Genomic DNA, 27,313 nt, shown 5'->3' with positions numbered 1-27,313 from the left:
TGAACAGAGGACTTGCTGTGAATATTTGACCTGCTCTTGTCTTAATGAGTTAAGCCCTGTACCCTCCCATGCAGCCCGATGGGTGCTCAGTGCCCCATCTCCCCTAGCCTCATCTCTTCCTTCGCAGCTCCCCTCCCTTTTCCCAAATGGTCCTAGACTCTCTGGCTTGCTTCTCAGGAAACGTAGAGTTAGACAGTCCCTGAAGACCAGGCTCTGTTCTGAATTATGGAGGGCCTACAAGTACCTTTGTACTGGATGATTTGGGGGAAAGCCGTTGACGGAGAAAAATGTTAGACATGGGCATCCGTGGGCCACCTATGGGCAAGGCCTTCTTTGGAAGTGTTATTTGCCTCTCTTTGACCTTCCCTCCACCTTCCTACCCCTTTCCTGGTATCTACTGTGGTCATGGTCTCCCCTGCCCTCCCTCCAGTAAATGCCTTTTCCTTCCTGCTCTGGGGTTGTTCTGAGGAAAGGGGGAGGAATGGAGGATTTTGGAGCACTGCCTCTTATGCTATCAGGCTTCAGCTTTGAGAATCTTGGAAAGGCTCCACCTGGGAAAGAGTTCCAGAGAAAACAAACTTCAGATCCCAGCTCATATGGGAAAAGGCTCATGTTCACGAAGGCAGCTTTAGGGACCTTGGCAGAGACTTCATCAGACTTGGCCCTGACCTTTAATGGATCTGACATGAAGTCTTATGGGGCCCATGGATGCTACATGGCCTCCCAAGGAGATTTCACTCTCAGAAGCTGGAGTGATTGTTCTTTCATAGAGGTCATAATCCTCAGGTCTCCAGTGAAACAACAGCTTTTGTGGTTCCAAAGGCTTATGCCCTAACAAAAGGATGAAAGATTTTAAGGAAGCAACCCCCCCATCCCATCATTACCCCTTGCTATAAAGCTTCCCTCATGGAAATTAGTGAAATTTAGTTGGTAATAAGAAGGCAGAAAGAGGGTCTTGAATCCAGTAAGATCATCTCCCAAGTGATAAGAATCTTTGTTCCAGGTCCAGGAGTGGCATCCAGAATGACAGTCATAGGCACCATTTTGAGACATTCTGACCCAAGAATGGGAATGAAGGGGGCAAGCATGTTAGGAAAGTGACTGGGCAGAGTTTATGGTGATGGTGAATCTTTCTTACCTGATTCCAGCGTGTACCAGTTCTATAACGCTGCTCTGTAATACTTGGAGGATAATGAATCTAAATTATATGCCTAAAATAAGCCAAGTGCCCTGATAAACAAAGCAGTATGGGTTCAGGATCTGGGAATATCCAGGTTTATGTCTCTGGCATTGTGCACTTAAGAAGACTTCCCTGTGTTTTGCACTTGGGGCTCAATACTGACCATTAATTCCACCATGTCTGCCTCTTCTGCCAGGGGTCTTTTCAAACATAGACAATCATGGGATATTAAACTTGAAGGACAATAGAGATCATCTAGTCCCATCAACTCACTATATATATGAGGAACCTGAGGTCCAGAGTGGGGATGTGTCTTACCCAAGGTCACATGGTGAGTTACCTCCTTTGACATCTTTGTATGCAGTCATGACCCCTCCCCCACCAATTTTGATTTTTAAGACCCAAGGACTCATCATCAAACCTCCATACGTCTCAAAGAACTGGGTTATGGCTAGGTGTCCAGGGTGGTATTGGTATTCAAGTCCCTTAGGTTAAAATAGTCTCTCGTAGAGAAGGAAGCTTCACAGGGCCTAGGTGAGGGGTATGGGAGAACCAAGAGAGGGACCATGGCCTGGAGAGAAACAGTGATATCATAAACCTCAGCAGGTTGTTCATGACCTTCCTTTTTCAGATTCAGGAAAGCCTTTCTCTGGAAACAGTACAGAGAAGCTATCTCAGAAATGTCTCAGTTTGAAATGGAGCTTTCCTCTAAATATGAGGTCATGGACAAAGAGTGTTCCCTCTATCTTTACAAATCTGACCTTACTCCTTGCAGAGGGAGGGACCTCAACACCCCAAATGACTCAACCCTGTTTTGATCATAAGAGTCCAGTCCTAGGTTGCAGAAGGGAAAGTCTCAACATAATTGTATTGTTTCAAACTCTCCCCATCATGAACCCCCAGTGCCCAGTGGTCCATCACACCCTCCACATGCCTGCATATAGCTTTCATGAAAAGATAGGCTCACTCTGTTCACATATGTGTATACATGTGTACATGAGTGTATACGTGTACAAACACACACACATGCAAACATGTACATTCTTTACAGACATGAAAAACTCTGGGTTTAATCAAGCAACTTCTTTCTGAAGATTTGATTAGGAGTACCCATGTCTCAGGACATCCTCATTCAGTCCCTGACTATGTGACCAGAAAGACACTGAGCTGTCATGGAAGTCCTCCTTGCTTGAGGCAGTCCATAACATGGTGGCCACCAATGGTGCTCCTCAGGGATATGTCCATCCCCTATAAGACTTGGAATTACGGGAAGTCTGAGACCTCAGCTGTCCTTTCCTAAACCATCATGGTCCTAGTGAAATGAGGTGAAAAGGTCAATGGGTAAAAGCTCAGAGGTTTGGAAATAGAGCATCCGCCTCTCAGTGTGGTCAGAAAGGGTCTATGAAATTTCAGTTCCTAGAACTGGTATCCCTAACTGGGGCAGCATAGCCTTCTCCTTCCATCTCCTCTAGTGACCCCAGCATGCACACCCCTGCTCTCACCTACCCATCAGCTCATTGTCAGGGGATCCCCCTTCCAGAATTGGAATGACTGTATGTGATCATAGACCAAGACTCCCTAAGATGAGTCTGTTCCTCCTCTTCCATGACAGTCCAAGCCCAGTCCCCAAATGTGGCACTCACTTCCTTTCCTCGGTTCAGTGGAGGCCGCAGCAAAACTGAGTGTTTCCAGTTTTCCTGACCATTCTTGGTTTTAAGTTATTCCCTCCCCCTTATCTTTCCCTTTTGCTGGCAATTCATTTGGCTATTTCCAATGTATATCTATATCCATATATCTCTAGTTTTTCCCCTTTTCAAACTCCCTCTCTATTTCCCCTCCTAGTTTTGATCTTCTTTGGGGGTTTTGGTTTTTACTTTATTTTGCTTTTTTCTGTTTTTCTGTTTTTTTTTTCTTTTTGTTTTTTTATAGGTTTCAGAGAAATTATGTTGAATCCAATAAGCCTTCCCGGACATTCCAAGCCTCTTAACCATGGCATCTATGTTGAGGATGTCAATGTTTATTTCAGCAAAGGACGTCATGGCTTTTAAAAACTCCTTTTAAGCCTCCTTGTTTTGATGTCACCTTGGTAGGCTGGGCCCTCTGAGAGGTTGGAAGCTCTAGGCGTTGTTCTCTTTGGATCCAGGGATGCTAAGTAGAAACTGCATGAGCCACCGGTGCCCCTGCACCCTTTTACACCACCAAGATGGGCATTTCCCATCGGCCACTGGCAGGGTTGCCCCTTCCCTACAATCATCACCGTGCTTTTTTTTTTTTTTTTTTTTCTGACCTACGAGGCAGCTCCTGCCACCATCTTTAGAGCCAATAAAGAGAATTAAAACCTGTGCACCAGGAGCCATCTTTTATACACAACTAGCTATTCTCTTCCTTTTACAAAAACAACCCAACCGCCATGAGAAAGCCTGATGAAGTCCAGCTGTGCTGTGGCCTCACTTTCCCGCTTGGAAGTATGGGGTCTCCCTGGCTCTCCCTAGGACACTGTCCTCTTAGTAACCTCGTCGCCCTGCAACCTCCAGTGGGGAAGAGTCACAGGAGCACCTAAGCAGAGGTGGAGACGGCGCGGTAAGAGGAGAGGGAGCCAGGCCCAAGTGTTGCACCAGTTTAGGTCTCAGAGGGAAGAATGGAAACCAATCTTTTTGTTGTTATTATGGTTTTTTTTTTGGAGAAAATCATACCCTTTTTTGGACACACTCGCCCCTTCTTCTCTGGAACGGCTCACAGTGAGTGCGATATTAGAAAATTCCTTGGAAAGAGTTTCTCCAGGCTCCTTGGCCCCTAGAGGTGCAGTTCCGACAAGCTTTGGCTGCAGGAGGCCTTGCCCGTGAATTGGCCATCCTACTAGGACCACAAGGGACCGAGGGAATCAGGGAACAAGGCCCTTCCTGCTAGGCCATGATCCTGGGATTGGCTCTCTTCCCCCACTTCCACTTACTCTTGACTCAGAACTTATGGAACCCAATGGAATCACCATTTCAAGGTCAAGATGAACTGAAGGGGAAGAGAAGTAAAAATTGGCCTCCTCCAGCCCCTCTCATGGCACCAGCGGACGTGTCACCCTGTTCTTTGGTCAATCTGTGTGTTTACTTTGCTTGCTTTGACTCATGCCTTACTCCACAGCCACCCTCTCCCAAAGAGGGGGGCTGTTTCCCCTGTTTCTGACTTGATCCACTGGGGAGAAGGAAGAAGTTGTCTGTTCCTTGCTAGATAGGAAAGGCACATTTGCAGGGTCTGAGACTCTCCCAGATTCACTGACACATTGGCTGAGTGGACTTCTGGCTTGGTCCAGCTCTCCGTACACCCACTGGGGGTCCCTGCTACATGAAGGCAGCTTAGATTGTCACTTGATGATGATGAACAAGGAACAGGGAGCACCCATGGGGGAGTTCTTGGGAAAATATGGTGGTTTTTATAACCCATTGTGTTTTGGGGGCGGTGTTGCACAGCAATAGAGAATAGATTCTATGCCTTTAGCAAATGTACCTGGGAGTTAAAGGCTCTTACTGATGGGTTGATGGGTTCTGCTTCCCCTGGGTCCTGTGGATGATGCTTCTTCATGTCAGGTTCCCAACCTGATCAGTAGATGCCTCCATGGGGTTGAAAAACAGGAAGCTTTCCAAGTTCTTGCCCAGTATCTGGGGTGGGCACCAAGTTTCCAGAGTACCACCTGGGGTTTCAGGTTCTCTCCGGGATGTCTAGGTGTGTGTTTATGTAGCCCCTTCCGGTTTCCCTCATCTGCTCCCCATGGCTCCACGTCAGGCCATTCCCCATCACGCCCTGCTGGCCCCTTGGGTCTAGGGCCTCCTCCCGAGTGTGGCTTTAAGGAGTAAGCTTGAGGATGATGTTTTTTAATTATTGTAAATCATTACCTCATTTCCAGCCTCCCAGGCTTCATCCATCCCAGCATCTTTTATTCTGCCATTTTCCTCACCTTGTGCTATGACATTGGGGCATTGTGTTTCCACAGAGACTTATAGGAGTGTTCAGTGTATAGTTTCTTAATAAACACTTTATTTTCTAATGAAATGACTGAATCAGATCTCTTATTTGGAAATTTTGCCAAGAACATTAAAGATATGGAAATTCTAGGCTGCCCACATGTTCTCTCCTGTTTTCTATTACTCTTTTAACGAAGTTTCTTAGCTCAATTCTGTTTGCAAAGGTGTTTACAACCTGTTCCATTGGTTGCTTTCATTGAGACTCCTCCAGAAAGGTCAGGTTCATATGGCAAAGTGTTTCCTCATCTTATTGAGAAAGATTTAGAGGCTCAGATAGGTCAAATGATTCACCCACTGTCACACAGCAGAAGCAAGATTTAAACTTGAATCTTGCAGTCACTACTAGGACCCCTAAGACTTCCACTCCCTTGGAGAACTTTTCTGTTATTTGAACAGCTAAGATTTGTGGAGGTGATCTTTTCAGGGCTGATTTGCAAAGGGTTCTGAGAGTGGGAATGGGGCAATCCTTTATCTTCTGTGCACAGCAAGGCAGTGGATTCTTCCTGGGACAGAGTGATTATGTATCTTCCCTGTGCATCTTGGGGACATCACTGCCTAGAGAAAGATGGCGCTCTGGAATCACAGGTCAATTTCCTGATCATTCAGAGATACCTCCTACACACACACACACACACACACACACACACACACACACACACGTGCACAAATACATATCACATGCGTATACTCAGGTGGACCCAGTTGTCCTAATGTCTCATGAGTGTGGCAGAAATGGTGAGACAAAATAGTCCTGAAGTCCTACTTAAAGTCAATGCACATGCTTAGAAGAGCTGGCACATGTTTGCCCTTAGTCTCTGGGCCCTGATATACTTGGGAGGGTTAAGATGCTTTCTGTGACCTATACTCTCTTCTTTTTTATGAGGAAGGGACACTGTAGGCAGTAGATAAGGAGCAACAGTGGGGAACAAGGACTGGGGGAGGGATCCTGGTTGTATCTGAACCTTTCACTAGGCCCAGAAGGCCTTGCTGGAACTGGGTCACTTAGGAAATCAAGGTGAAACAAATCATGGAATATGGGGGAGCTCCCCTTGGGGTCTGACTGGGAATTGGTAGGCTACTTACCCTCACTTTATCTCCTATTTGGGTCTAGCTTGATTTGAGTCTCTCCTACCCAAAATGGAAGCTACTAGGCCATACAGTGGCCTAGTGGGATGGTGGAGATTGCCCTAGCTCTGCATTTTTCTTTACTCAATAGCTCTAGGGAGCCAGTGTTGGAAGAGGTTGGGGACTGTCCTTGGAACCAGGAAAGATGCATGGGTTACAGGAAGAGCTTTCATTTTTAATATGAGAGAGGTTTAAGTTTTTCTATGTTCTGATGTGCAGAGCTTGCCAATGCATAGGAGAACAGCTAAGGGGTAGCAGTATCTCCTAAGAAAATGGTAGAGAACAGGAAAAGAATTCATGGCTTAGAAGGAAGTATAGATATTAGCCAGGCGGAGGGAGAGCTCTTCTGATGGGGCAGGAGCAGAAAGAAAGATTGGGGGACGTGGAGTCCCTTAGAGGTTTAGGTGAAGAAAGTGAGAAGGTTCTTGCTTGGTGGCTCCTATTTTGTCTATAAAGTATAAGGCAAGGCCTTGTGCTATGAGTGAAAAGATTCAAAGAGAGTTGAAAAGTTCTCAAACAGCAGCTGAAGAGAACACAGCAGATGCCAGGGAAGCATAGGAAGGTTATTGGGAAGAAGGAGGACCCGTAGTTTGGAAGAAGATGTTAGTCTCTAGGCCTCTGCTTTCTATGTTTTCCTGTTCGGTATGTAAGTGCCATGGCATTTATCCCCCCATTACCCCTCAGGGGCAGGCAGAGCTGACAGGGCATGCCTGAACTCAGCCCAGGGACAATGCCAACTTAGACTGGTTTCAATTAGGGCAGCTCAGGGCACAGCCAGACCTGTAGGTCCCTGACCCTCTGGGTTCGAATCTCACCCATAGGATTTCCTTGTGACTTTCTTAGACTTAAGTTTATGTTTGTGCCTATAGGATTTTGCTGTAGAGGTTTACAGCTCACAGCCCATGAGGTCAGTATGCTTCCCAGGTACTCTCTGGATCTTGATTTTGGAGGGGTAGTTGAAGGAGTTTGGGTTGTGAATCTTTGAGGGTGAGAAACTCAACTGCATCTTTAATGTGGCATAGTGTGTTCCAGAGCCATGCCCTGGAGAGGCTGTTTGTCACTTGTGTTATGTGACTAGGTCCTGGAATAGATTTCTAAGCTCCACAAAATGGGTCCACAATGGAGCATTAATAATAATTATTATATTTAATTTAGGAAGCACCTACTCAGAGCCAAGCACATTCTACCCACAAGAAAATCAAGGCTCAGGAAGATTCAGTAACTGTGCTGGGCTTTCATAGCATTTGATTAGCAGAACCAGGATTGAGCACAGTGTCAGCTTGACCTGCTGCCCCTGCAAAGCAGCCCTTCTTTGCCTTTGGAAGGCTGCAGTCAGTCCTTGGGGCTGCCCAATTATAAATATACCCATCACTCTGAAGACAAGTCTTTGTTAGTGGCTTCTGGAGCTAGACAATGTGCCTAGCTTCCTTCTGGTACCACCGAAACAGGGCTATTTTCAAGACTCTAGAAAAGAACATCTACAATATTCCTTTCTTACTCATTCTAGCATTTCATGACCCGGGATGCCCAAAAGTGTGGTTGGTCTTAGATCTAAGATTAATCCCCTGGTTTGCAGTTGCTTAGATTCCCAAATGGTGATCACATCTTTGACATTGGAGAAGACTCGTTGGGTGAGACCAAGCCCTTCCTTAGGAAGTAGGTAGGCTGCCCAGGTATGGGCAAGCATGAGAAGTTTTAAACAGGAAGGTGATGGAAGAAAGATGCCTGATTGAACACCCCTGTTTGACCTTTCTTAACCCTACCTCAAAGACCTCCAGGTGTGTTGAAGCTCAGCCATGAGATTCTCACACAAGCAAACAGGGGCAAAGCAGTTTCCATTTGGAAGCCAAGAGGCTGGTCTCTGCCTGCCCTATCTCTCTCCTCTTATGTTAGGAATTCCTTTCTGCAGCCAAGCTTTCCGCAGCCATATTCTCACCTCTACCTCCTCAGTCACAGGTGTGACCCAGACATAGTACAGGGCTGTGACACTTCCCCTAGCTCAGCACAGTTCCCTCAGGGCAAGGCCAGCCATGAGTAAAGAATGAAACCTCTCAGGTACAATGGCCAAGTGGCAATGGAGTGCTGCAGGCCACAGAGAGAGCCAGGAGCAGGCAGATCAACACAGGGCGACTTCATTGTTTTCATTGTTGTGCAGCTTTCTGAGCTGAGCCAGACAGGGATTAGGCAAAGAGCCTGAGTCTTCATTCTTTCAGTGTTTCTGACTCCTGCACTTGGGCTAGACTTGCACATTGCTGCCAGCATGACTCTGAAAGCAAGAGCAGAAAAAAGGGTGGCAGAGAGGGACAAGCAGGGAGCAGGATGGGGTGGGGTGATGCTGGCTTCTATGAGGCTGCTCTGGGAAGGACCAAAAGAAAACCCTGCAGGGTGACAGTAGAGGGGCTGAGGAGGGTGGGGAAAGATAGGAAGCCTGGTTCGCACCTGAATTGTCCAGCAAGGACCTGGAGTTCTCCTTCCCTCTCCTGGCTCGACACCACCCACCCTGTTCTGACTCTTTAATGCTGGTTGATGTGGGCGAAGCTGCCTGCAGCCTCAAATTTCTTTGGATAGCTCTGGTTCTGCATTTTGCCTCTAGAAATCCTACTCTTACACCCCCTGTACTTCCCACCTCCCAAGAGAACCTCAGACTAGCTCTGACAATATATTTTCAGAACTAAATAAGACTCCTCCTTCAACCCTACTTCAACCCTACTCAAAATTAAATAGAAAGAGATGAGTTGGCAGGAGATAATGTCCCTTGTCTGTTTTTTGAGGGGTTTGCTTCTGAAATTACATTAGGATTTTGGGGCCCACTTGGGTGGGATATTTAATCCCAATCCTCTTCTCACTCAGTGGATGAAACTTCTGACTAAGATAAAAGTCACATTTGAGGGTTCAGAGGATGGGGGTCAAAACTCCCCACACAGTCATGGAGAGGGTTTGAAGAGCAAGAAGTGAGGCTGCCCCAAGCTGTGTGTTCCAGGATCCCAGTCTGGCTCCTGGCTTCATCTAAGTTTCTTCAAACTTAGATGAAGGGGACAAAGCCTCATGTCAGCTCAGACAACACCACCAAGCCTGACTTTGGTAAGTTAATGCTGGAGATCTCAGTGGCTGATGACAACCAGCTTGTCTTCGTGTCTCTTCCCCCTACCCATTTCTGCTACCTGTGTGCTGTTATCTTGGCAGCAAAATGAAGCCTCATTCTGCCTTTGGGGATCTCAGTGGAGCACATGGTTGTTTTCCCTTAAAAAGACACATTCTTACTTCACTTGTCCCCAAATTCATTCAACAGTGAGAATAAGGACCTAGGGAAAGCAACTTCACTGCTGTTGGATATGGCCCCATGACACCTCTTTTGTGGAGTTCTGAGATGCCACCTGCACTCATATTCTGAAGCTCACACTAGCTTCAGTCTGTTTGGGTCCTTGTGATGTGACTTGATGTTCTTTACTCTTCAAGGCCTGCAATGACCTCTGATAAAATGTCACAAAATCCTGACCCCACATGGATTTCTCAGGGAAAGGGGATGTGGGGTGGGGAGAGGGGCACATGTGCTCTTAGAGGGATGTGATATGACCCTTACTAGCAACACAGGACTGTGGAAATGCAGACTTCATCCAGCCAACTTCCTGAGGATGTCAGGAACCCATGCCATTGAGTGTCCTTGAGTCTTCTCAGAGACAAAGGAGACCCCTGAACCTAAAGAAACTTCCCACCCTTCTCAGAACTGATTAGACAAGCAGTCTCCAAGATATCTGCCCCTCTGCTATCAAAGTCAAGGCAAGAGCAAACTGTGTCTTAAAGTCTATGTCTCCAAGTCTGTGTCCCATGGTCAGTCAATGCAAGTGTATCTTCCAGAATCCTCCTATCGGCGATCTTAATGAGAAGAAAAAAGATGCTAGCTAATATGGAATATATCTCATACATACATAAACACACACACACACATATTTAGTAATATAGTAAAAGAATGCTGATATATACATATATGGATCAATGTATACATGTGTTGAAGTACCAGCATTCTCTTACTAAATTTTACATACACATATATCTATATGTGTGTGTATATATATGTATATATACACACACATACATATGTGTGTGTGTAACTCATAGTCTGGTTTAATTTAATTTATTTAGCATCTAACCTGTATTTCTACATTTTGGTCTTTCATTCTTCTTAAGATTGTCTGTAGAAGGACCCTGGGAGAGATACCTGTTCTTTCCCACAGTCAGAGGGCAGCAGGAAGGCACTGTGAACATAGAACATATTCTGAGAATGTCCTTCCTGGGAGATTTTAAATTCCGAGTCCATGTTTAAATGACTCACAGAATCGTTCAATCTTTATGGCTGTCAATTTGGCATTTCTTGCTACCATAACAAACGATTGCTGCACAGTACCTCTGATGCCAAATGGCCAACCTGGTCATTAAAAAGACCAGAATAACCCCACTGTGCATTTTCATGATGGTGTCTTTGGCTATCTTAATAATTTTATTGGGTCAACCGCTTGACCAACTGTTATCCCACATGAATGGATCTGTTTTCTGGGCAAAGTTTCAGTTACTGCAATATGGCTGTCTCTTAATTTGAAATCCCCAACTTGCAGAAAAGTCTTTTCTCTTTCACTTCAGTTATTAGATAAATAATGTAAAGATCAAGTGCTCCTTTCTTCATTGACTGCAGCATGTCCCCCTTTAGTCTATGAGATGCTATAGATTCACAATTTGCCTTAGAATATTAAAAGATCAGGGAAGCCCTGCTGTAAATAAACCTTTATATTCTACTACTTTCCAAATCTAATTGAACATGGAACATTTTTCACTTAACACCTGCTAATAGATTCAACACACACACTTTAGAAAACAGTATTATTTTGTGGGTAGAAACTTTTAACCAAGAACTAAGTATGAGGCATTAACCAGCAACCCACCTTTTTATATCAAGGAACAACCACACTCAGGCCCTCTACCCACCTCTAGGCTCAGTCCTTCACTATACCCTCTCCATAGAGAGACAAGATTTTGGTTATCGGTAGGCAGAGACTCATGTGAAGAGCAGGAAATCTGCACTAAGCTATCTCAAGAGGGAATGGTAAGTCCTTTCACATTTAGAGCTGGAGACTTCAGCATTAATCCAGCCACCTTCCCAGGCCGGAGGTGGAGGTGTCATCTCTAGAGGTAGCACGCAGACATGAAGACCTGGATCCCAGTCTCAGCACTGCCACTAGCAAAATGACTTGGGGTAAGTTACCTTTCCTTCTTCTGTATTTGTCTCTGAGTAGCTGGTTAAAGGTTTGCTGATCCCCACATAAAATATCCTTCCTGGACAGATGCCCTAAATGCCACGTCTCCACGAGTTACTTATCTTCTGGAGGGGACACCTTTTGGTTCTTGGGTTTTCTCTGCTCAATATGTTGGCCTATTTGATGGGAAGAATGAGAGGAATGCTCCCTCTTTGGGTGAGGGTTGCTGGCTTTCTCTGGATGAGGAAGGAATAGATGCTTGGGGGTTAATACACCCTCTTTGTCGCAGTTGGACAGGGCCAGGCGGGAGTTCTTGGCAAGATTTTCCTACTTTGATCTCAAGAAGGCAGCTCTGCCTAACAAATAGTCTGAAATGTCAAAGAATAAATGTTAAAGCTTGAGGGGTCATTCTCTAGGGAGTTTCCTGGGCTGGCAAGGGAGGGAGAGAGGGACACTGCAGAATCCTTCACATAAAGATTCCAACTTGGTTTTGTGATATTTAAGAAAAAAGAAAACTGAATTATTTATAGCATGGAAGATGGAAGCAGGCTGTGGAAAAGTGGCTGGGCTTACAGTGGTAGTTTGTGTTCCATTATTTAACTGCCCCGGCCTTGAACTGGTAAAATTTCTCTTGATGATATGCTATTGACATTTCCTTGAGTTATCTGTTATTATTTTAACTATGATTGTTATTTTATTTAAGAAAATCCATATCTTGTGACATGTGGGTTATGGGTGGAAATTTCAAGAAATGGCTATTGCCAAGAGCAGGAGTCTCTTTCCTTCCAGGGGTCTCCAGCAGATCCTTTAGCACATCTTTCCAACCTCTATCAGCTGCCAGCCTGTTCTTGTTCAAACAGGGATGCAGAAGAGCTCTGCTCCAGCATGGTGGGAAGCATCTTGATTTTGACCAAGGTACCAATTGGCCATGGGGTTCTGGAGAGGTAAATTTATCTCTCAGCTATTCCATCTGAAAGATGGAGAAAATTTTCCTGTGCCTCTTCTGGGTACATGGGGCATGTGAAGGATGCCATGTGTTCAAAACATCTTGGTATTTGGTTGTGAGGTTGGGGTGTGGAGAAATAGCATCTCTATTATATGAAGGGTGAAGGGATGTGAATAAATGCAAAAAGGGGTAAATCAAAAGTGTTTAAAGGATTGGTGGTAAAGCTGGAGGAAATGGGGTCTTTCATCTGCTTATTTTATAAATTGTGATGTTTAGATATAAGAGAAAATGCTTCTTATTGATAATCATACCCCGGTTCTATAGTATGGGTAATTGAAATCCACTAATAATCCACAAATTTCAGTTAAAATTAAAATTAAAAGCTGCACATGCTCTCTCTTTCCTCTTTGCAAATAATGTGAATATGCTCTTGGTCACTCTCTTACTAACTGTTTTTGCATACCACTGACACACTCAGAGATGCAAACAAATGGAGCCAACTTTTGGACAGTTTGGGTATGATGAGGTGAAGCTAGTCAGAGTGCAATTTCAGAACAAACAATATTGTATTTAGGCTATATTATTTTTATTAAAAATATCAATACTTCTGCTTTTTTTTTTTTTTTTTCTAAATCTGTTTTTTCCACCTTGAAGAACCTAGGGAACGTTTCACAGTTAAAATGTCACAGTGACACTCCTGTTATACAGCTCTGAAAATGTACTTATTTTTACACTCAGTAACCAACTCTACCTCACGGAAAAATCTTCCAAATGTTTTTTTTCTATTCTCCACTTTCTAGGATGTAGAAGTCTGACTGGCATCCTCAATCGAGAGCAGTGATCCTCAAGACTTTTGGTCTGAGGTCCCTTTATACTCTTAAAAAATTCTCAAAGCCACAGAGAACTGTTGCCTGTCTGGTATAAATTCATCTATATTCATCATTGTTTGAAATTAAAACAATAAATGTAAAACCCAAGCACACATACACATTCAGTTTAACCATCAGAGCGAGGATGTCATCAGATGTCCAGAAGTCTTCAGTTAACTCTCTGTAGAACACCTGGGGGAGAATGAGAGTAAAGAAAAGCACATACCATCTTACTATTGCTAGAAAAATGGTTTCGTCACGTGAATCTTCTGAATTTTCAGGGCTACCAGGAATTTCTGGTTCCCATTTTGATACCTGATGTTCTGGAGAAATTGTGGCACAAGCAGAATATGAAATCAAATCTGGATCCTCTTGGTACAAAGAATCTACCAGTTAAGGACTTTGATCCAAGTGTAGGAATCTGTCAGAAGCCAAATGCTTCATGTAAACTTCTGTGACTGCACAAGAATATTGACTTAAACCAAATTGGATATAACCATGTACCAGTTACCAGGAATGTGGGAAATATACGAGAATGACTTCATCTAGTAGTAAGAAAACCGAGTTGTGGTTGTTGGCTTGCTCTGGAGAAGGAAGATGGACTAGATGTAGTCAAACTTATTGATCGATTAAGGAGACTAAGCATGATCAGTGTTTGCAAAATTTCCATGGTAAGAGCAGGAAGAATGAATGGCAGGGAGACAAAGAGAAGCAACCCATCATGTATACTGTAGCCTTCATTGAGTGTCACATTAGGATTTGCTTAAGAAACATATGAGGCTCAATGGTGTTCTAGCCAGGACCCATAGGACTGTCTATTTATATTTAGAGACTATGGACTCTCTAATTGGGGCAGCTTTAGTAGAGAAATAGTGGACTATGATATGTATAATGTGTTAGGAAACCTCCTCAGGCTGGCTCTGAATAGCACCAAACCACCACCCGCAGAGAGACCCGTCTCATCGTGAGGCTGTGGGTGGGTGACAGGGTTCACACCACCTATTGTACTCATCTGTATCTTGGGAGTAAGAAGTGCTCTGAGCTTTTTCTGATGAGCTCCTTGTTACTAATACACACAGTTCTTACCAGGACAGTAGGTCCGTCCAGAATGCCATTGAGATCATGAGTGGATAGCAGTTCATTAATTTGCCCCTCAAACATTTGGGAGACATCTGCTTTGCTCTGTGTACTCTGCTACTCGGTGAAGCAGTTGTATCTTCTCCCTTCAAGATCCTTAGCAGTGCAGTGATTTTCAGCTGTTGACAATCTCATCACCCAGGATACATGTATGGAGACATTTCTTCCATATTTTTTTATTTGGTACGTTATTTAGTTGTACATAATGATGGAATTTGTTGCTACATATTTATATATGCACACAATATAACAATATAATTTGGCCAATATTATTCCTCAGTATTTCTCCTTTTCTTCCCCTCTCTCTTCCCCTGGTTCCTTTCTTCTCCCTTCAATTTTCATGAAACTGCCCCCACCACACAGCTTTCATTTCCTTTTTCCTCTCCGATTTCCACATATCTGAGAAAACATGTGACCTTTGACCTTCTGAGTTTGGCTTATTTTGCATAACATTTGCTTTCCTACAAATGACACAATTTCATTTTTCTTTATGACTGAATAAAACTCCATTGTGTGTATATATGGGTGAAGACATTTTGGTTGTTACTGTTGTTACAACTAAGGGTGTGTACCACTGACAGCCTGCCACAACAAAGAAGTGTCCAGCCCAAAGTATTGGGCAAAGGTTGAGAATATAGACCAGAATCCCATAGTCTTGGGCAAAAGCAATGTCCTTCATTGGTGGGAATCCAAGGACCATGGGAAGTGACCACCTGAAACCTGTGCTGCCTTGCCCTTAGAGACAAAGTTCTAATTATCTAAAGCACAGATCCTCACCAAAATGGCTCTTACTGTACCCCTGGGATGTGTGCAGGCCATTTTGTTGATCCATTCTCCTAAGGGTGGGCTAAGCTGTAGGATTGGCCAAGGGACTACTGTCTAGAGGCAGTAGGAATGGGAGGGGGAGTATTTAAGGGCAGATGGAGTTGCAGGCTGAATGTGCACACATATGAACAAGATGCCTCTTTTGCTGTGGGATGGAGATGGGCTCAGAAAGAAGGGGAGTAGGCTAGGGGCCAAATCTCTAGTGCCACAACTAGGGACTCACAACTCCAAGGAGTTGGAGCCCTTCAGGTGTGACTTTAGATTATTCTGAACATATATTTAACAAAGTAAGAGTCTAGGACATATTTTATTTAAGAGTGTGTTAACTTGATTTATAACTTCCAAATCTTTGGACGTGTAAGATATGGGTTTCTAATTATCCTCTTATCCCAGGACCTTCAAATGTAAGGGATGGGTCTGGTGCAGATAAGTGAAAAGTTATGAAGCAGTATGATGAAATTATGTGAGAGGTAAGCACGGAGGGAGAACACCTAGTTCTTAAATGGTATTCTTAAAAATACTGAATCATGATATCTATTTGCAGATGTATAAATAGAAGTGGCATTTCAGAGAATCCCACAATCAAAATGATCAGTTACTACTTTAAATGTTCCTTCACTCAGGGAGCTGTCAGTATCTTCTACCCTTGGGAAGTCTGACCCCATTGCCACATAGCTAAGCACTATGGTCCTGAGGCAACCTCGGCTGTCTGAGGCGGATGTTCTGCCTGCTGGGCCATCCCCAGGCTGGGGCGATGCTCATGGAGTATCATGCCCTTGTCAGGTTGCTATGGAGACTGATCTCGAGGTCTCCACAATTGATTGGTATTTATTGGGGATCTGCAGTTTTCTGGATGCCGTGACCAGCATGGCACTGGAGAGAGAGGGGCTCCCCGCCTTCCACCTCCCATTTGAGGCCTATTGTGAGGATATCTTTCTGTAACAGAGAGGCAAAGACCCTGGAGAAATTGAATGGGAAGGATTTTTTTTTTTTTCTAATAACAGTGTGCTTTTTTTCTGATTACAAAAGTAATTTATATTCACAGTAGAAAATTCAGTGAAATACAGAAAAGCATACAAACACATAAATTATCCACCATCTCATCACCCAGAGACAATACTGTTAACATTTTAGCTTTCTGCCTTCTGATCTCTTTTAATGTACTTATTTAATTATTTAACAGAATAAAACCTTTCTATGTGCATTTGTGCACACATACAGTATTTTGCTACCTTTTTCATAAGATTGCTTACATGTGCCATTTAACTGATCTTTAGCAATATTAGAAAAATTGTACAAGTAATATATTCATCACATGGTTAAAAAACCATTACACAACACAAAGACTTGTACTTAAATGTTCATAGCAGCAGTTTTTGCAGTTTGGGAAAACCCAATATTTTTAGCTAGAAAATCGATCAACAAAATATGGTATATCCATCTGATATGAAATACTATTTAACAGTAAAAGAAGAAATACTGTTACATGATACACAAATGAACTTCGAAAATGTATTAATTAAGAGAAGCCAGACACAAAATATCCCCTTTTGTATGCTGCTATTAGGAAGAGGCAAATCTATAGAGACAAATTAGATTAGTGGGCCAGGGTGTGGGATACTGCAAATCTTATTGGGGTGATAGAAATGTTCTAAAAACTGGATTATTCTGACACCATTCAGTATATTTACTGAAAGTCACTGAATTGTACATTCAAATGGGTGAATGTTATTGTGTATAAATAATGCCTCAATAAAGTTTATATAATAGTTATGTAAAAATAAAGTTTAAATATAAACTCAATAAAGTTTATGTGTATAATATATATAATAAATTTACATAATGTACATAAACTTTATTGAGACATTATTTACCTTGATATTATTTATCTCAGTATTGTTATTATCTATAAAGTGTGAACATTGTCCATCCTATACCTCTCCTCTGAGGATTCTTCCTCCTTCATCATTATTATATAAATAACCAATGTCCTTGTGTGTCCTTAAATCTAAGTAAATTCAACCTAAACAAATATGAGTATATGTTCTTATTTTTCCTTCATTTTGCACAAATGAAGTGATAATATGCATGATATTATGTCTTTTTAAAAAACACCCTTCCCCCCAGTTTATTGGGACTCTTAGAGAACTTTCTTTTTTTTAGAGATAAATGCTATTCCACTGTACTGAGTTATTCAAATTTATTTAATTTCTTGGTAATATCTTGCTCTTCTAAATAACTTTAGGAGATCGATTCTAAATATATTGAATCTAAATAAACATGCTTGAACCTAAGTATAATATTAACATATAGCCAAATAGCCCCATAAGCTATTTGATATATCCATTCTGTATATATGGCCACATATGTACCCCAAGAGTAACATATGAAAATGATACTCCCCACTGTCTCACTAAATGGAGAGCCACAGCATGATTTTTAATGGCTGGGTAATGTTCCGCTGTCTGGATATACCATATTTATTTCCTTAGTCCCCTGTGTTTGGACACTCGGATTATTTTGCTTTATTTTTCAGTTTTTATGAGAAATAGTGCAGGTATTTAGGTACTTTTTGTAGCTAAGCCACATGAGAGTGATGGCTCAGTGGTAGGCCACCAAGGTTCTGCATTAGTGCCTCGCATTCTATTTCAGCCACCTCTGAATATTTAGGGATCCCCCAAGCAGGTATCCAGTCTCCTTATGGATACCTAGCTATTTAGGAAAACTGTCTCCTTCTGAAACACATCAAATTCAGGACCCAGGATGCAACGATGGGGACTATAAGGTTCTCTTTCCTCAGGTGACTTCAAAGTGTTCCTGGCCTTCACTTTATGCTCCCTGAAGGCTCTTCTGTCCAGAGTCTTCCCACCATTTAGGGCTGGAGATTCTGAACTGCACAGTCTAGAAATGTTAATGGAATTCTGAGTGAAGGCTCCAATCTCATATGTTGTACAGATGGCTGACCAAGCGTGGAGCTGTGGCTTTCTCAAGGTCAGGGTGAGGTTGGGGGGCAGTCTCCATGCACTCTGACCTCTTGCCCTGGCCTTTAAGCAGGCAGCCTCTGGGGACCACACTGGGTGAAGCATGGCAGTGGAGATGGAGGCTGACTATCAAAAGGCCACAGACAATTCTGAGCTATGCATTTCCAGTGGACCCATTGATCTGCATGGGAGGTAGAGGGGGCCCCAGCCAGAGAAAAGTCATCAGCTGGAGCAAATTCAAGGAAATAACAACAGGAAAGATAAGTGGGTGGGGAAATCAATCATGAGATTATCTGTATCTTCAGCTTTTGAGGCCGAGTGATAGCCATGTTTTTCTCTAGCAGCTCTCAGTGGTGACAGCAGTCCTGCCCTGTCACTCCCACATGCCTCCTCCTCTTTTTCTAACAAGGTCCTTATGTCTTTCTGAGAGTGGAACAGAAGCTGGCCAAGCAGGAGGAATGTACCATCCCCTCCTCTGAGTTCCTGGATTTGTGTCTGCTGGAGATGAGGTCTTGGGAGAAAGAAAGGCCCCCAACAGCAGAACAGATGATGCAGAAAGAGCTGAAACAGGTGGCAGCTCAGACAAGCAGAAGAGGGTGACATTAAGGATCAAGACCTGGTGGCAGTAGGAAAGGGCGAGAAAAGCTGGACTTGGGAGGAGCATTGAAGTCGAAACCAATGAGTGCAATTAGGTTTGTGTCACTTCCTACAGCCCCAGCAAGCTGTTTGTCAGTCTCTGTTAGAAGTAGCTGCCAAGAGGCCATGTGCATTCCAGAATCCCGGGGTGCTGGCCTTTCCTATGTGCCAGGCTGAAAGAGCAACAGTGAATGCCCACTCTGGAAGTCCACTTGGGCATGTGCGGCCCAACCTGTGAGGCTCTCTGGCATCATCCTGAAAGACAGGGTAGCTGGGAATCAAGGAAACACAGTATGGGAATGGACTCAGAGCTTGCTCCTCTCCACGAAGAAGCGGTTGCAGGCAGATTGGAACAGGAATTAGCCACTGACAACCAGGCTAAAGGAAAGCCTGGAGCCCTTACCAGCATACCAGTGTCCATTCATTGTTCAGTCCATCTGTCCATGTCCTTGGCTCAGGAAGCAGGAGCTCTCACAGGGCATGACGCATACTGAGGAATCGGCTCTGCCACTGCAGTCACTTCAGACCTGGCTTGTTTCCTGCCTGCCTGACTTTGCCTTCTCCCTTCTCAGGCCCTATTACAGCTGGCATGCCCATCTGCAAATCTGCTAATATACTCCAGTGCCCAGCACAGTGGGTGCTCAATAAATAGTTGTTGATTTATAAATTGTTAACAATGGCATTAATAAAATGCTTCTTTCCTCTTACAGATTCCTCAGGCAGGAGTGTCTCCAGGTTCCCTGGAAGTCCACCCATACAATTAATAGTTTCTATGCACATCAGAGGTATAGGGGCATGGCAATAATTTTAATGGCAGTGAATGGGTTAATGGGAATCCAAACAACATCAGGGTCACAAAGAGGATTTAAACCTGGCCCTGCTTCATAGACAGAAGTCTCATACCACATTGTAATAGGTACCTGTATGTCCCTAGTTTCCTGATGTTGCAGAATCCTGGTCACACCTATGTCTGCCAAGATAAGTGAGTACCCCCTCATGTGCAAGGTAGCTGATGATGAGACAGTCAGGTAAGCCTTGGTCAGACTTACAAAGGACTTGAGACTTGAGGGTTGAATGAGAACTGAGAAAAAGCCATCAGGTTTGGGCATCAAGAAATCACTGTGACTTTGTGACAAATGTATCCATGAGTGAAATAGTGACAATGAGAGTGTCAAGGCCTGTGGAATGAGTGGGGAGCTGAAGGATGGCAGGTAACACAGTCACACAGATGACCCATCAGTGAGTCTGGTGATGAAGAGGGACCAGGGAGTAATTTCCAGGGGAAGTAGGGCCAAGGGAATGCTTTTATTAGGTTGGAGGAAACTTTATCCTGTAGGTAAGAAGTCACTGGGAAAGAGAGGTTTCTAGTGTGGAATAGAAGTGAGTGCTAGATACATCACCATCCAAATAGGAGATGGAAAAGACCAGAGACACAAGCTGGGGTGTAAGCTTTTTAACCATGGGGGAGGCGAGAGAGCTATTAATTCACCTAAGACAAGAGAAAAAAATAAAGGTGACATAAGTAGAGCTGAAGAGGAGAACTGAGGGAATGTCTTTCCATTTCCTGAGCTTGTCTGAGAGTGAGTCAGTTTACCCTGGGAGGGCTTCGCTGTGGTGATGCTCTGAGAAAGAGATCTGGGATTAGTGTTGTTTGAGGAGGGGACTCAAGCAAGAAATGGATGAACTGATATTCTTTCAAATAGGAGGTAAAATATCTGTTTCCACCACTGGACCTTTTCGCCCATCTCAACACTTCTGCACATTTAATTTTTGCTGATTTCATAGCTAGATTTTTTTTTTTTTTAATTTTTGTCTGCTTCTTGCTTCTTTTGGTAAGAGGCAGCTGGGAAGACATCGGAGGCAACCTCCTTCATCCCAGTTTCTCACCCTGCCAAGGATTCAGTTTAGTGGCATGGCAGAATATGCTGATCCCATACACAGATGCCCACCATGTGTCCCAGAGACTGACTGAGCTTCCATACCTGGCCCCTGCGGGCCATTACCCATGAAGAGGGTCACAGAACTCACATAATTGCAATGTACAGGAGGAGTTTCTAGTTGATGAAATGGTCTTTTTAGTTGTAGGGACCAATGCTTTCATTATAGCTCAAGTTCAGGGCCTCGGGTTGAGGAGCAGGTGAGATGATCAGGGGGGAAGGAGAACCTCAGCTTCTGATTTTCAGTACTTTTAACATTTGTGTTTGCTGATGGAATCTGTTCAATATTAACTCAGAGCTGTGGTTGCCCTCCTGCTGGGCACTGCCCTGGTTTAATAACTAGCATGTCTGCCTTCATTTCAGAATTCAGATCTGCTGAAGCTGCAGCCATCTGGGCTGGTGCTGGATCTCCAGCCCTCACTGGATGTTTCCAGCCTGTGGAGTCATGATAAAACTCACCAAGGCAGTCATTCATCTATTCTACTAAGATGTGTTGAGCACTGTTGTTTGCCAGGTACTGGTGGAGGTACTTGGGGACAGCACCGGTAAACAGAGAGGCTGAGCTCTCCTGGAGGTGTTGTTCTCCTGGGAGAACAAGATGACAAATAAACTAGTAGAAAAACAAGTCATTAAGACAGTTACCTGATGGTGATAGGGCTACTCTTGGGAACTGAGACAGTCCTCTATCAAAAGTGACCCTTTTTGGTTGAATAGTTGGAAAGTGACTGTTCAGGGACAGGTAATGGCTGCTGTCAGGGATCTAGAGTAGCGCCGAACTTGGAATATTTGAGCACAGAAGGAAGGACAATGGGATGGAATAGAGAAGGGGCCAGATATGATGAGGTCAGGAAGTCAGGCAGAATCAGATCCCACAAGCTATCATATTATATAATGAGTTTGGCTGTCATTGTAAACTCAGGTTTGAAGGAGGAGAGGGACATTAAGTTTCCTACTTTATTTTTTTAAAATGATAACAGCACTTAGCTGACTGTGGTCCAGAGTGGAAAATGAGGGATGGGAGAGAGGGGTGGGGGAAGACTTTGCCCAGATGAGAGATCTGGATGACTTGGGCTAGGATGGCAGTGGCCAGATGGGAGCAACTGATCTATGCAGATGTAGACAGACTTGAGAAATGTTGACAGGGATTGCTGATGGACTTGGGGACACTGCAGAGGAAGTCAGCAGATAAAACTGGATTAGGGATTGACCCGCTGAATGCATGGGGAATACTGCTTACCCATAGGGAAGCCCTGGGGAAGGCCAGGTCCATGGGTTCAAAGCACAAGTTGTCTTTTGTCTCTGTTACCTATGAAAGATCACAAGACACCTAAGCAGAGATGTCAAATGGGGACTTGTACAACGATGATGATTTCACAAATCAGGTAAGAGCTGAGTGTGCTTTGAATGGCAGTGTTGGGGCTCACCCCATGTAAATGTGGATCCTGTCTCCAAGGATTCTTGGGGTTGGGGTAGGCTGGGGTTCTTGGTAGGCTAAGGTTGTCTTTCTCTTCTTGTGATATCTTCAGAGACCCTGCTTTGATTGAGGTGGGTCAGTGTGCGTACCCTGTGCACCACGGTTCTTCTGAATCTTCATTTCAATATGTGAAATGTGTCTTTTGCACAGTATTTTGTGCTCAATGAACCACTCATTTGCAGAGCTTGCGTGTGGAATGGCTTTGGCTTAGTGTTACTATTACATGGGGAGTTTATGTGGCAGCAATACAAATGACCAAATGGTGAGTGTTCCATGTTTCTGTTCTTCAAAGTCCTCTAGCCACCTCACCAACACATCATCCCATGTCACCAGGCTCTGCTTTTGTCACTTCCAAATCTCCTGGGTTCTCTTCACTCATTCCTCCCCAGGGAAATCCAGTTACCACACTTCAGTGCTCAGAGCAATTTAGTTCTCTTCTTACTCAGCACTGAACTTACTTGTGTATTCACGTAGGCTAATTAATGTGCTATGCTAAACAGTGGCCCATCTACTTCCAGGTCCAAATTCCAGGCGCACCAAGACCTAGTAGGGGCTTAGTAGAAAGATTTTGCCTTCTTTCATGGTCTCTGCAAGGCAAAGGGAACAGTTGGAAGACTTATTTCTCAACTATATGAATTATTGCCACCCTTCCTTAAAGGGCAGAAGTGGCTGCAGTTGGATTAGATATAAACAGCATTTCTTCCAAGGTGTTAACAAAGTAGTACAGCTACTGTCATTACTGAGAGCTCACTTTCCTCCAGGTGTTGTGCCAGGTCTTTTCTATACAGTGTCTCACATAATCCTACAAAAATACCATGGTATAGGAACTCTTATTAGTCCGTTGTACAGAAGGGGAGACTGAGGCTCAAAAAGGTAACACAGCCAATGGCAGTGGATCCTGGAGTTGAGTTAAATCAAACCCCTTAATGATGCCACAGTCTCTTCCAGGGAAGGTGCCCCCAGGGTCAATGTCCCTCTGTGACTGTGATCATGATGATGATGATGAGTTTTTTGGTACTGATGATATTAAGACAATAGCCATAATAATAATGACAGACTTGAGGCTTCCCACTTGGTATTTTTTTGAAGTACTTTATACATCCTAACATATTTATATTCAAAACAATTCTATGAGGAGCTTAGGTGGACACTACCATTATTATTCCATTTTACAAATAAGGAATCTGAGAACCAGAGAACACAGGTAACTTTTCTGAGACCTCAGAGCAAAATGATTGGAGCAAACTATATTTGATCCTAGGCAGTTTGGTTCCTTGGTGTTTTAGTCAGTTTTCTTACCACTGTGACTAAAAGACCCAACCAGCACAATTGTAGAGGAGGAAAAGTTTATTTGGGGGTCTCACGGTTTCAGAGGTCTCAGTCCATACTCAGCAGTCTCCATTCCTCAGGGCTCAAGGCGAGGCAGGACATCATGGTGGAAGAGTGTGATGGAGGGAAGCAGGTCACATGATGATCAGAAAGCAGAGAGAGAGAGAGAGAGAGAGTCCACTCACTAGTTACAAAATATATAGCCACATCCCCAATGAACTACTTCCTCCAGGCACACCCTACCAGCCTTCACTTACCACTCAGTTAATCCTTATCAGGGGATTAATTCACTGATTAGGTTAAGGCTTTCACAACCAATCATTTCTCCTCTGAACCCTCTCGCATTGTCTCTCACGTGAGCTTTTGGGAGACACCTCACATCCAAACCATAACACAAGACCTGTGTTGAGGGGCATTGGCTGGAACTCTTGGAATTCAGCAGGTCAGGTAAGGAGGCAAATGAACTCAGCACTTGGCCCCAGCTACAGGAGATTCCTGGTCACACAGGCTGGAGATGTGAGGAGTAGTGAGCTGCACAGGTGGACTTCTCTGGGTAGCTCTCCTCTAAACAACCGCCCATCCCCCACTAAAGCACAGCAACGTCATTTCCAAGAACCAGGTAACTTCAGCATGAGGATGAGGCATTTTCATTGCTATTGTTCAACAATGATTAAACTAGAACACCTTTTGCCTGTTTTGTTCAAGTCATTTTTAATACTATATTCTCACATTTATACACACAGTAAGTGAGGCTCAAGGAGAGAACATAAGACCCCTTATAGGCACTCTAGGGTCTTCTTCTTACCCCACCATGGGGCTTTTCATAGTGCATTGGAATTGCCAGATGACCTGGTCTTTCTTCTAGATCAATGGGAGAAGCAAAAGAGTCTCTGGTTCCCTGCTGTGTCCCTTGGGTGTAGCCCTGTTCCTGACACACTGTAACTTTCATGTACATTTATTGAATACATTATGGATTGAATGAATATGGTCCATCAGCAAGTCCAAGTTGGCATCCCAGTTTCCATCACTGTCAAAAATGATCATTTTTGTTGAACCAGCTTCTTTCCTGTCCAGTGCCACCACTCTGGGGACTGGACTGGAACCAGTGACTGTGTCTAGTAGGCAGGTTTGGAGTAAGGGTTGTCTCAACCTTGTGTGATGGACATCCTCCAGCTTTTTCCCTTTCCTTCTTAGCTGGGTCCCAGTCAGTCACTTACTTGCCAAATTACTGTTTAGATACTCCTAAGCTTCCATATGCTAATGTAAAAGGCATTCAGAAAGGTGGCTCCATGTGACATTCACCTGCTGGGAGTTTGTCATCTGTTGCCTCCAGTTTCCTGGAGCCTTGCTCTGTACCTGGATCTCCTGACCCTCTGTAGTATGTACTTGATAAGAAGCAGCCTCTGCAAGCCAAGCAGAGGGCCCTGCTGGACCTCTAGGGTCTGAGACAGTTGAGTTCCTATAGCTGACACTGGCAGACAGAGGCTTTGCAGACAAATTTCTGCCTCAGGTGGGCGAGTGGCATAGGTGTGTTCTTAGAGGAGGGAGGACCTTTAAAACTGTGCATCTGTCCATGTGTGCGAAGTGAGCAAGCATTTTTGAGGCAACCCAAATTGAGTAGTCTGTGTAAGGGAGTAGAAGTAAATTTTAGTTGTCCGAACTGCACTAAGAGATTTACGGACTAATATTAAGCCATTTGCTTACAAATGTTGGCAGTAGATTGCACTTACCAAACAAGATGTCATCTCAAAGAGGTTAAGTAGCATGTTGAGTGTCACACAGGTAGTTAGGGGCAGAGCAGGGTGTGCCTAAGACCTATGACATAACTAGCATCTTTCTAGCCTTTACCTTTACCACCCCCATAGGACTTGACAACCACACTGTCTAGCAGTTCCTACTTCTCTCTCTCACTTCTGGGAAGTCCATGGCCATAGAATTGTTCATGAGAAAGGAAAGCATTTATTAAAAAAATAAAGAGAGAGAGAGAGAGAGAGAGAGAGAGAGAGAGAGAGAGAGAGAGAGAGAGAGAGAGAGAGAGAGAGAGAGAGAGAGAGACCCCTTGAGAACATTATGGCTATTGTGAGTCTCAGTGAACTTGAAGATGTGCTCATAGATGAATTTATTTACTTACTTACTTAATATTGAGGATTGAACTCAGGGATGCCCTACCAGTGAGCTACACCCCAGTCTTTTTTGGGAAAGGGGTACCAAGGATTGAACTCAGTGGCAATCAACCACTGAGCCACATCCCCAGCCCTATTTTGCATTTTATTTAGAGACAGGGGTCTCACTGAGTTGCTTAGTGCCTTACTTTTTGCTGAGGCTGACTTGGAACTCTCCATCCTCCTGCCTCACCCTTCCAAGCTGCTGGGATTATAGGAATGAGCCACTGTATCCAGCTACACCCCAGTCCTCTTAATTCTTTTATTTCAAGACAAGGTATTGCAAAGTTGCTGGGGCTGGCCTCAAACTTGTGATCCTCCTGCCTCAGCCTCCTGAATGGCTGGGATTACAGGTGTGCACCATCACATCCAGCAGTTTTATTTGTTGATCTGTTTGTTTCTAATGTTCACTAAACTAAAGCAAATGCAAACAGCATTCCAGGTGAAGAGGTGATATGGCTTTTCCCACATCTTAAATTAGTAACCACAGGTACTGTGCAACAAAAATCCCATTTCCTAACCCCTGGCCTGCTAGAAACTTTGTATTGCAGGATTGGAGTGTCTCTTCATTTCAGCAAGACATCTATCAAGTGGTTTTGCTCTGTTCCAGATAACATTTTTTTTCCTCTGAATGGTCTTCTATCCAAATGTTTAATTCCTTCCTGATTTTATAAGTCGGATTTCCTAAATCATTCTGCCTAAGTCATGACTGGGAGTAATGGAGATTCACATATGCTGATCCTGTTTTAGTCAGCTTTTTTGCTGATGTGACTTAAAGATCTGATAAGAATAATTCGAGGAGGAGAAGTTCATTTGGAGGTTTGTGGTTTCACAGATCTCAGTCCGTAGACAGCTGTTGCCCTTTCTCAGGGCTCAAGGTAAGGCAGAACATGATGGCAGAAGAGTATAGTAGAGGAAAGTGGCTCAGGATTAGCAGAGAGCTCTGGTCATCAAGGACAAAATATAACCCCAAAGACATGTCCCTAGAGACCCACTTCTCCAGCCACAACCTACCTGCCTGGAGTTAGCACCAAGTTAATCCCTACTGGGATTAATGCATTGATTAGGTTAAACCTTAATAAACCAATCATTCTTCTCTAAACTTTCTTCCATTGTCTGACAGTGAGCTTTTGGGGATCACCTAGTGTCTAAACCATAACAGATCCCAAATTTCACAGACCTGGGAAAGTTATACAGGAGGAGATGCCCCTGTAATTGACATAAGAAACATTTGCAGGAGGGGCTGGGACATGTCTGGTCCTTCAGTTTTTGTAGTTTCTCTGCTGAAAACAAGAAAATGGGTAAGTTCCTAGAGAGGACACACAGAGGGAATGAGCCAGTGTATAGGGTAAAAGGTGTGGCAAAGTCCTTGATTCATAGTTTCCTTTTTGCAATCTGTGAGATTGATGGGACTGTACAGAGGGAGTTCTGGCCAGTGGCTAACCTCTCAGAG

The 27,313-nt window shown here is 43.9% G+C and overlaps 1 protein-coding gene across 8 annotated transcripts in view; it reads left to right on the top strand.

The window, feature by feature from the left end:
• The window catches only part of NTRK3 (neurotrophic receptor tyrosine kinase 3), a 389,200-nt gene that overhangs the window by 271,396 nt on the left and 90,491 nt on the right, over positions 1-27,313 (top strand). The window contains exons 13-14 of one of the 8 annotated variants that reach the window (XM_079127501.1): positions 1,377-1,511; positions 3,110-5,221. The exons of 6 other annotated variants lie outside the window; for them this stretch is intronic. In XM_079127501.1, coding sequence (XP_078983627.1) covers positions 1,377-1,511; positions 3,110-3,228 — 254 coding nt within the window. In that variant the 3' untranslated portion in view covers positions 3,229-5,221. Of the gene's footprint in view, positions 1-1,376; positions 1,512-3,109; positions 5,222-27,313 lie in introns of those variants that run through there. One more of the 8 variants, XM_079127502.1, reaches the window with a different exon arrangement.

The sequence above is a fragment of the Sciurus vulgaris genome (genome assembly GCF_902686455.1).
Source record: "Sciurus vulgaris genome assembly, chromosome: 2".
NCBI classification, from domain to species: domain Eukaryota; kingdom Metazoa; phylum Chordata; class Mammalia; order Rodentia; family Sciuridae; genus Sciurus; species Sciurus vulgaris.
Note: the sequence above shows the minus strand (reverse complement) of the source record. Positions and strands in the feature narration are given on the sequence as shown.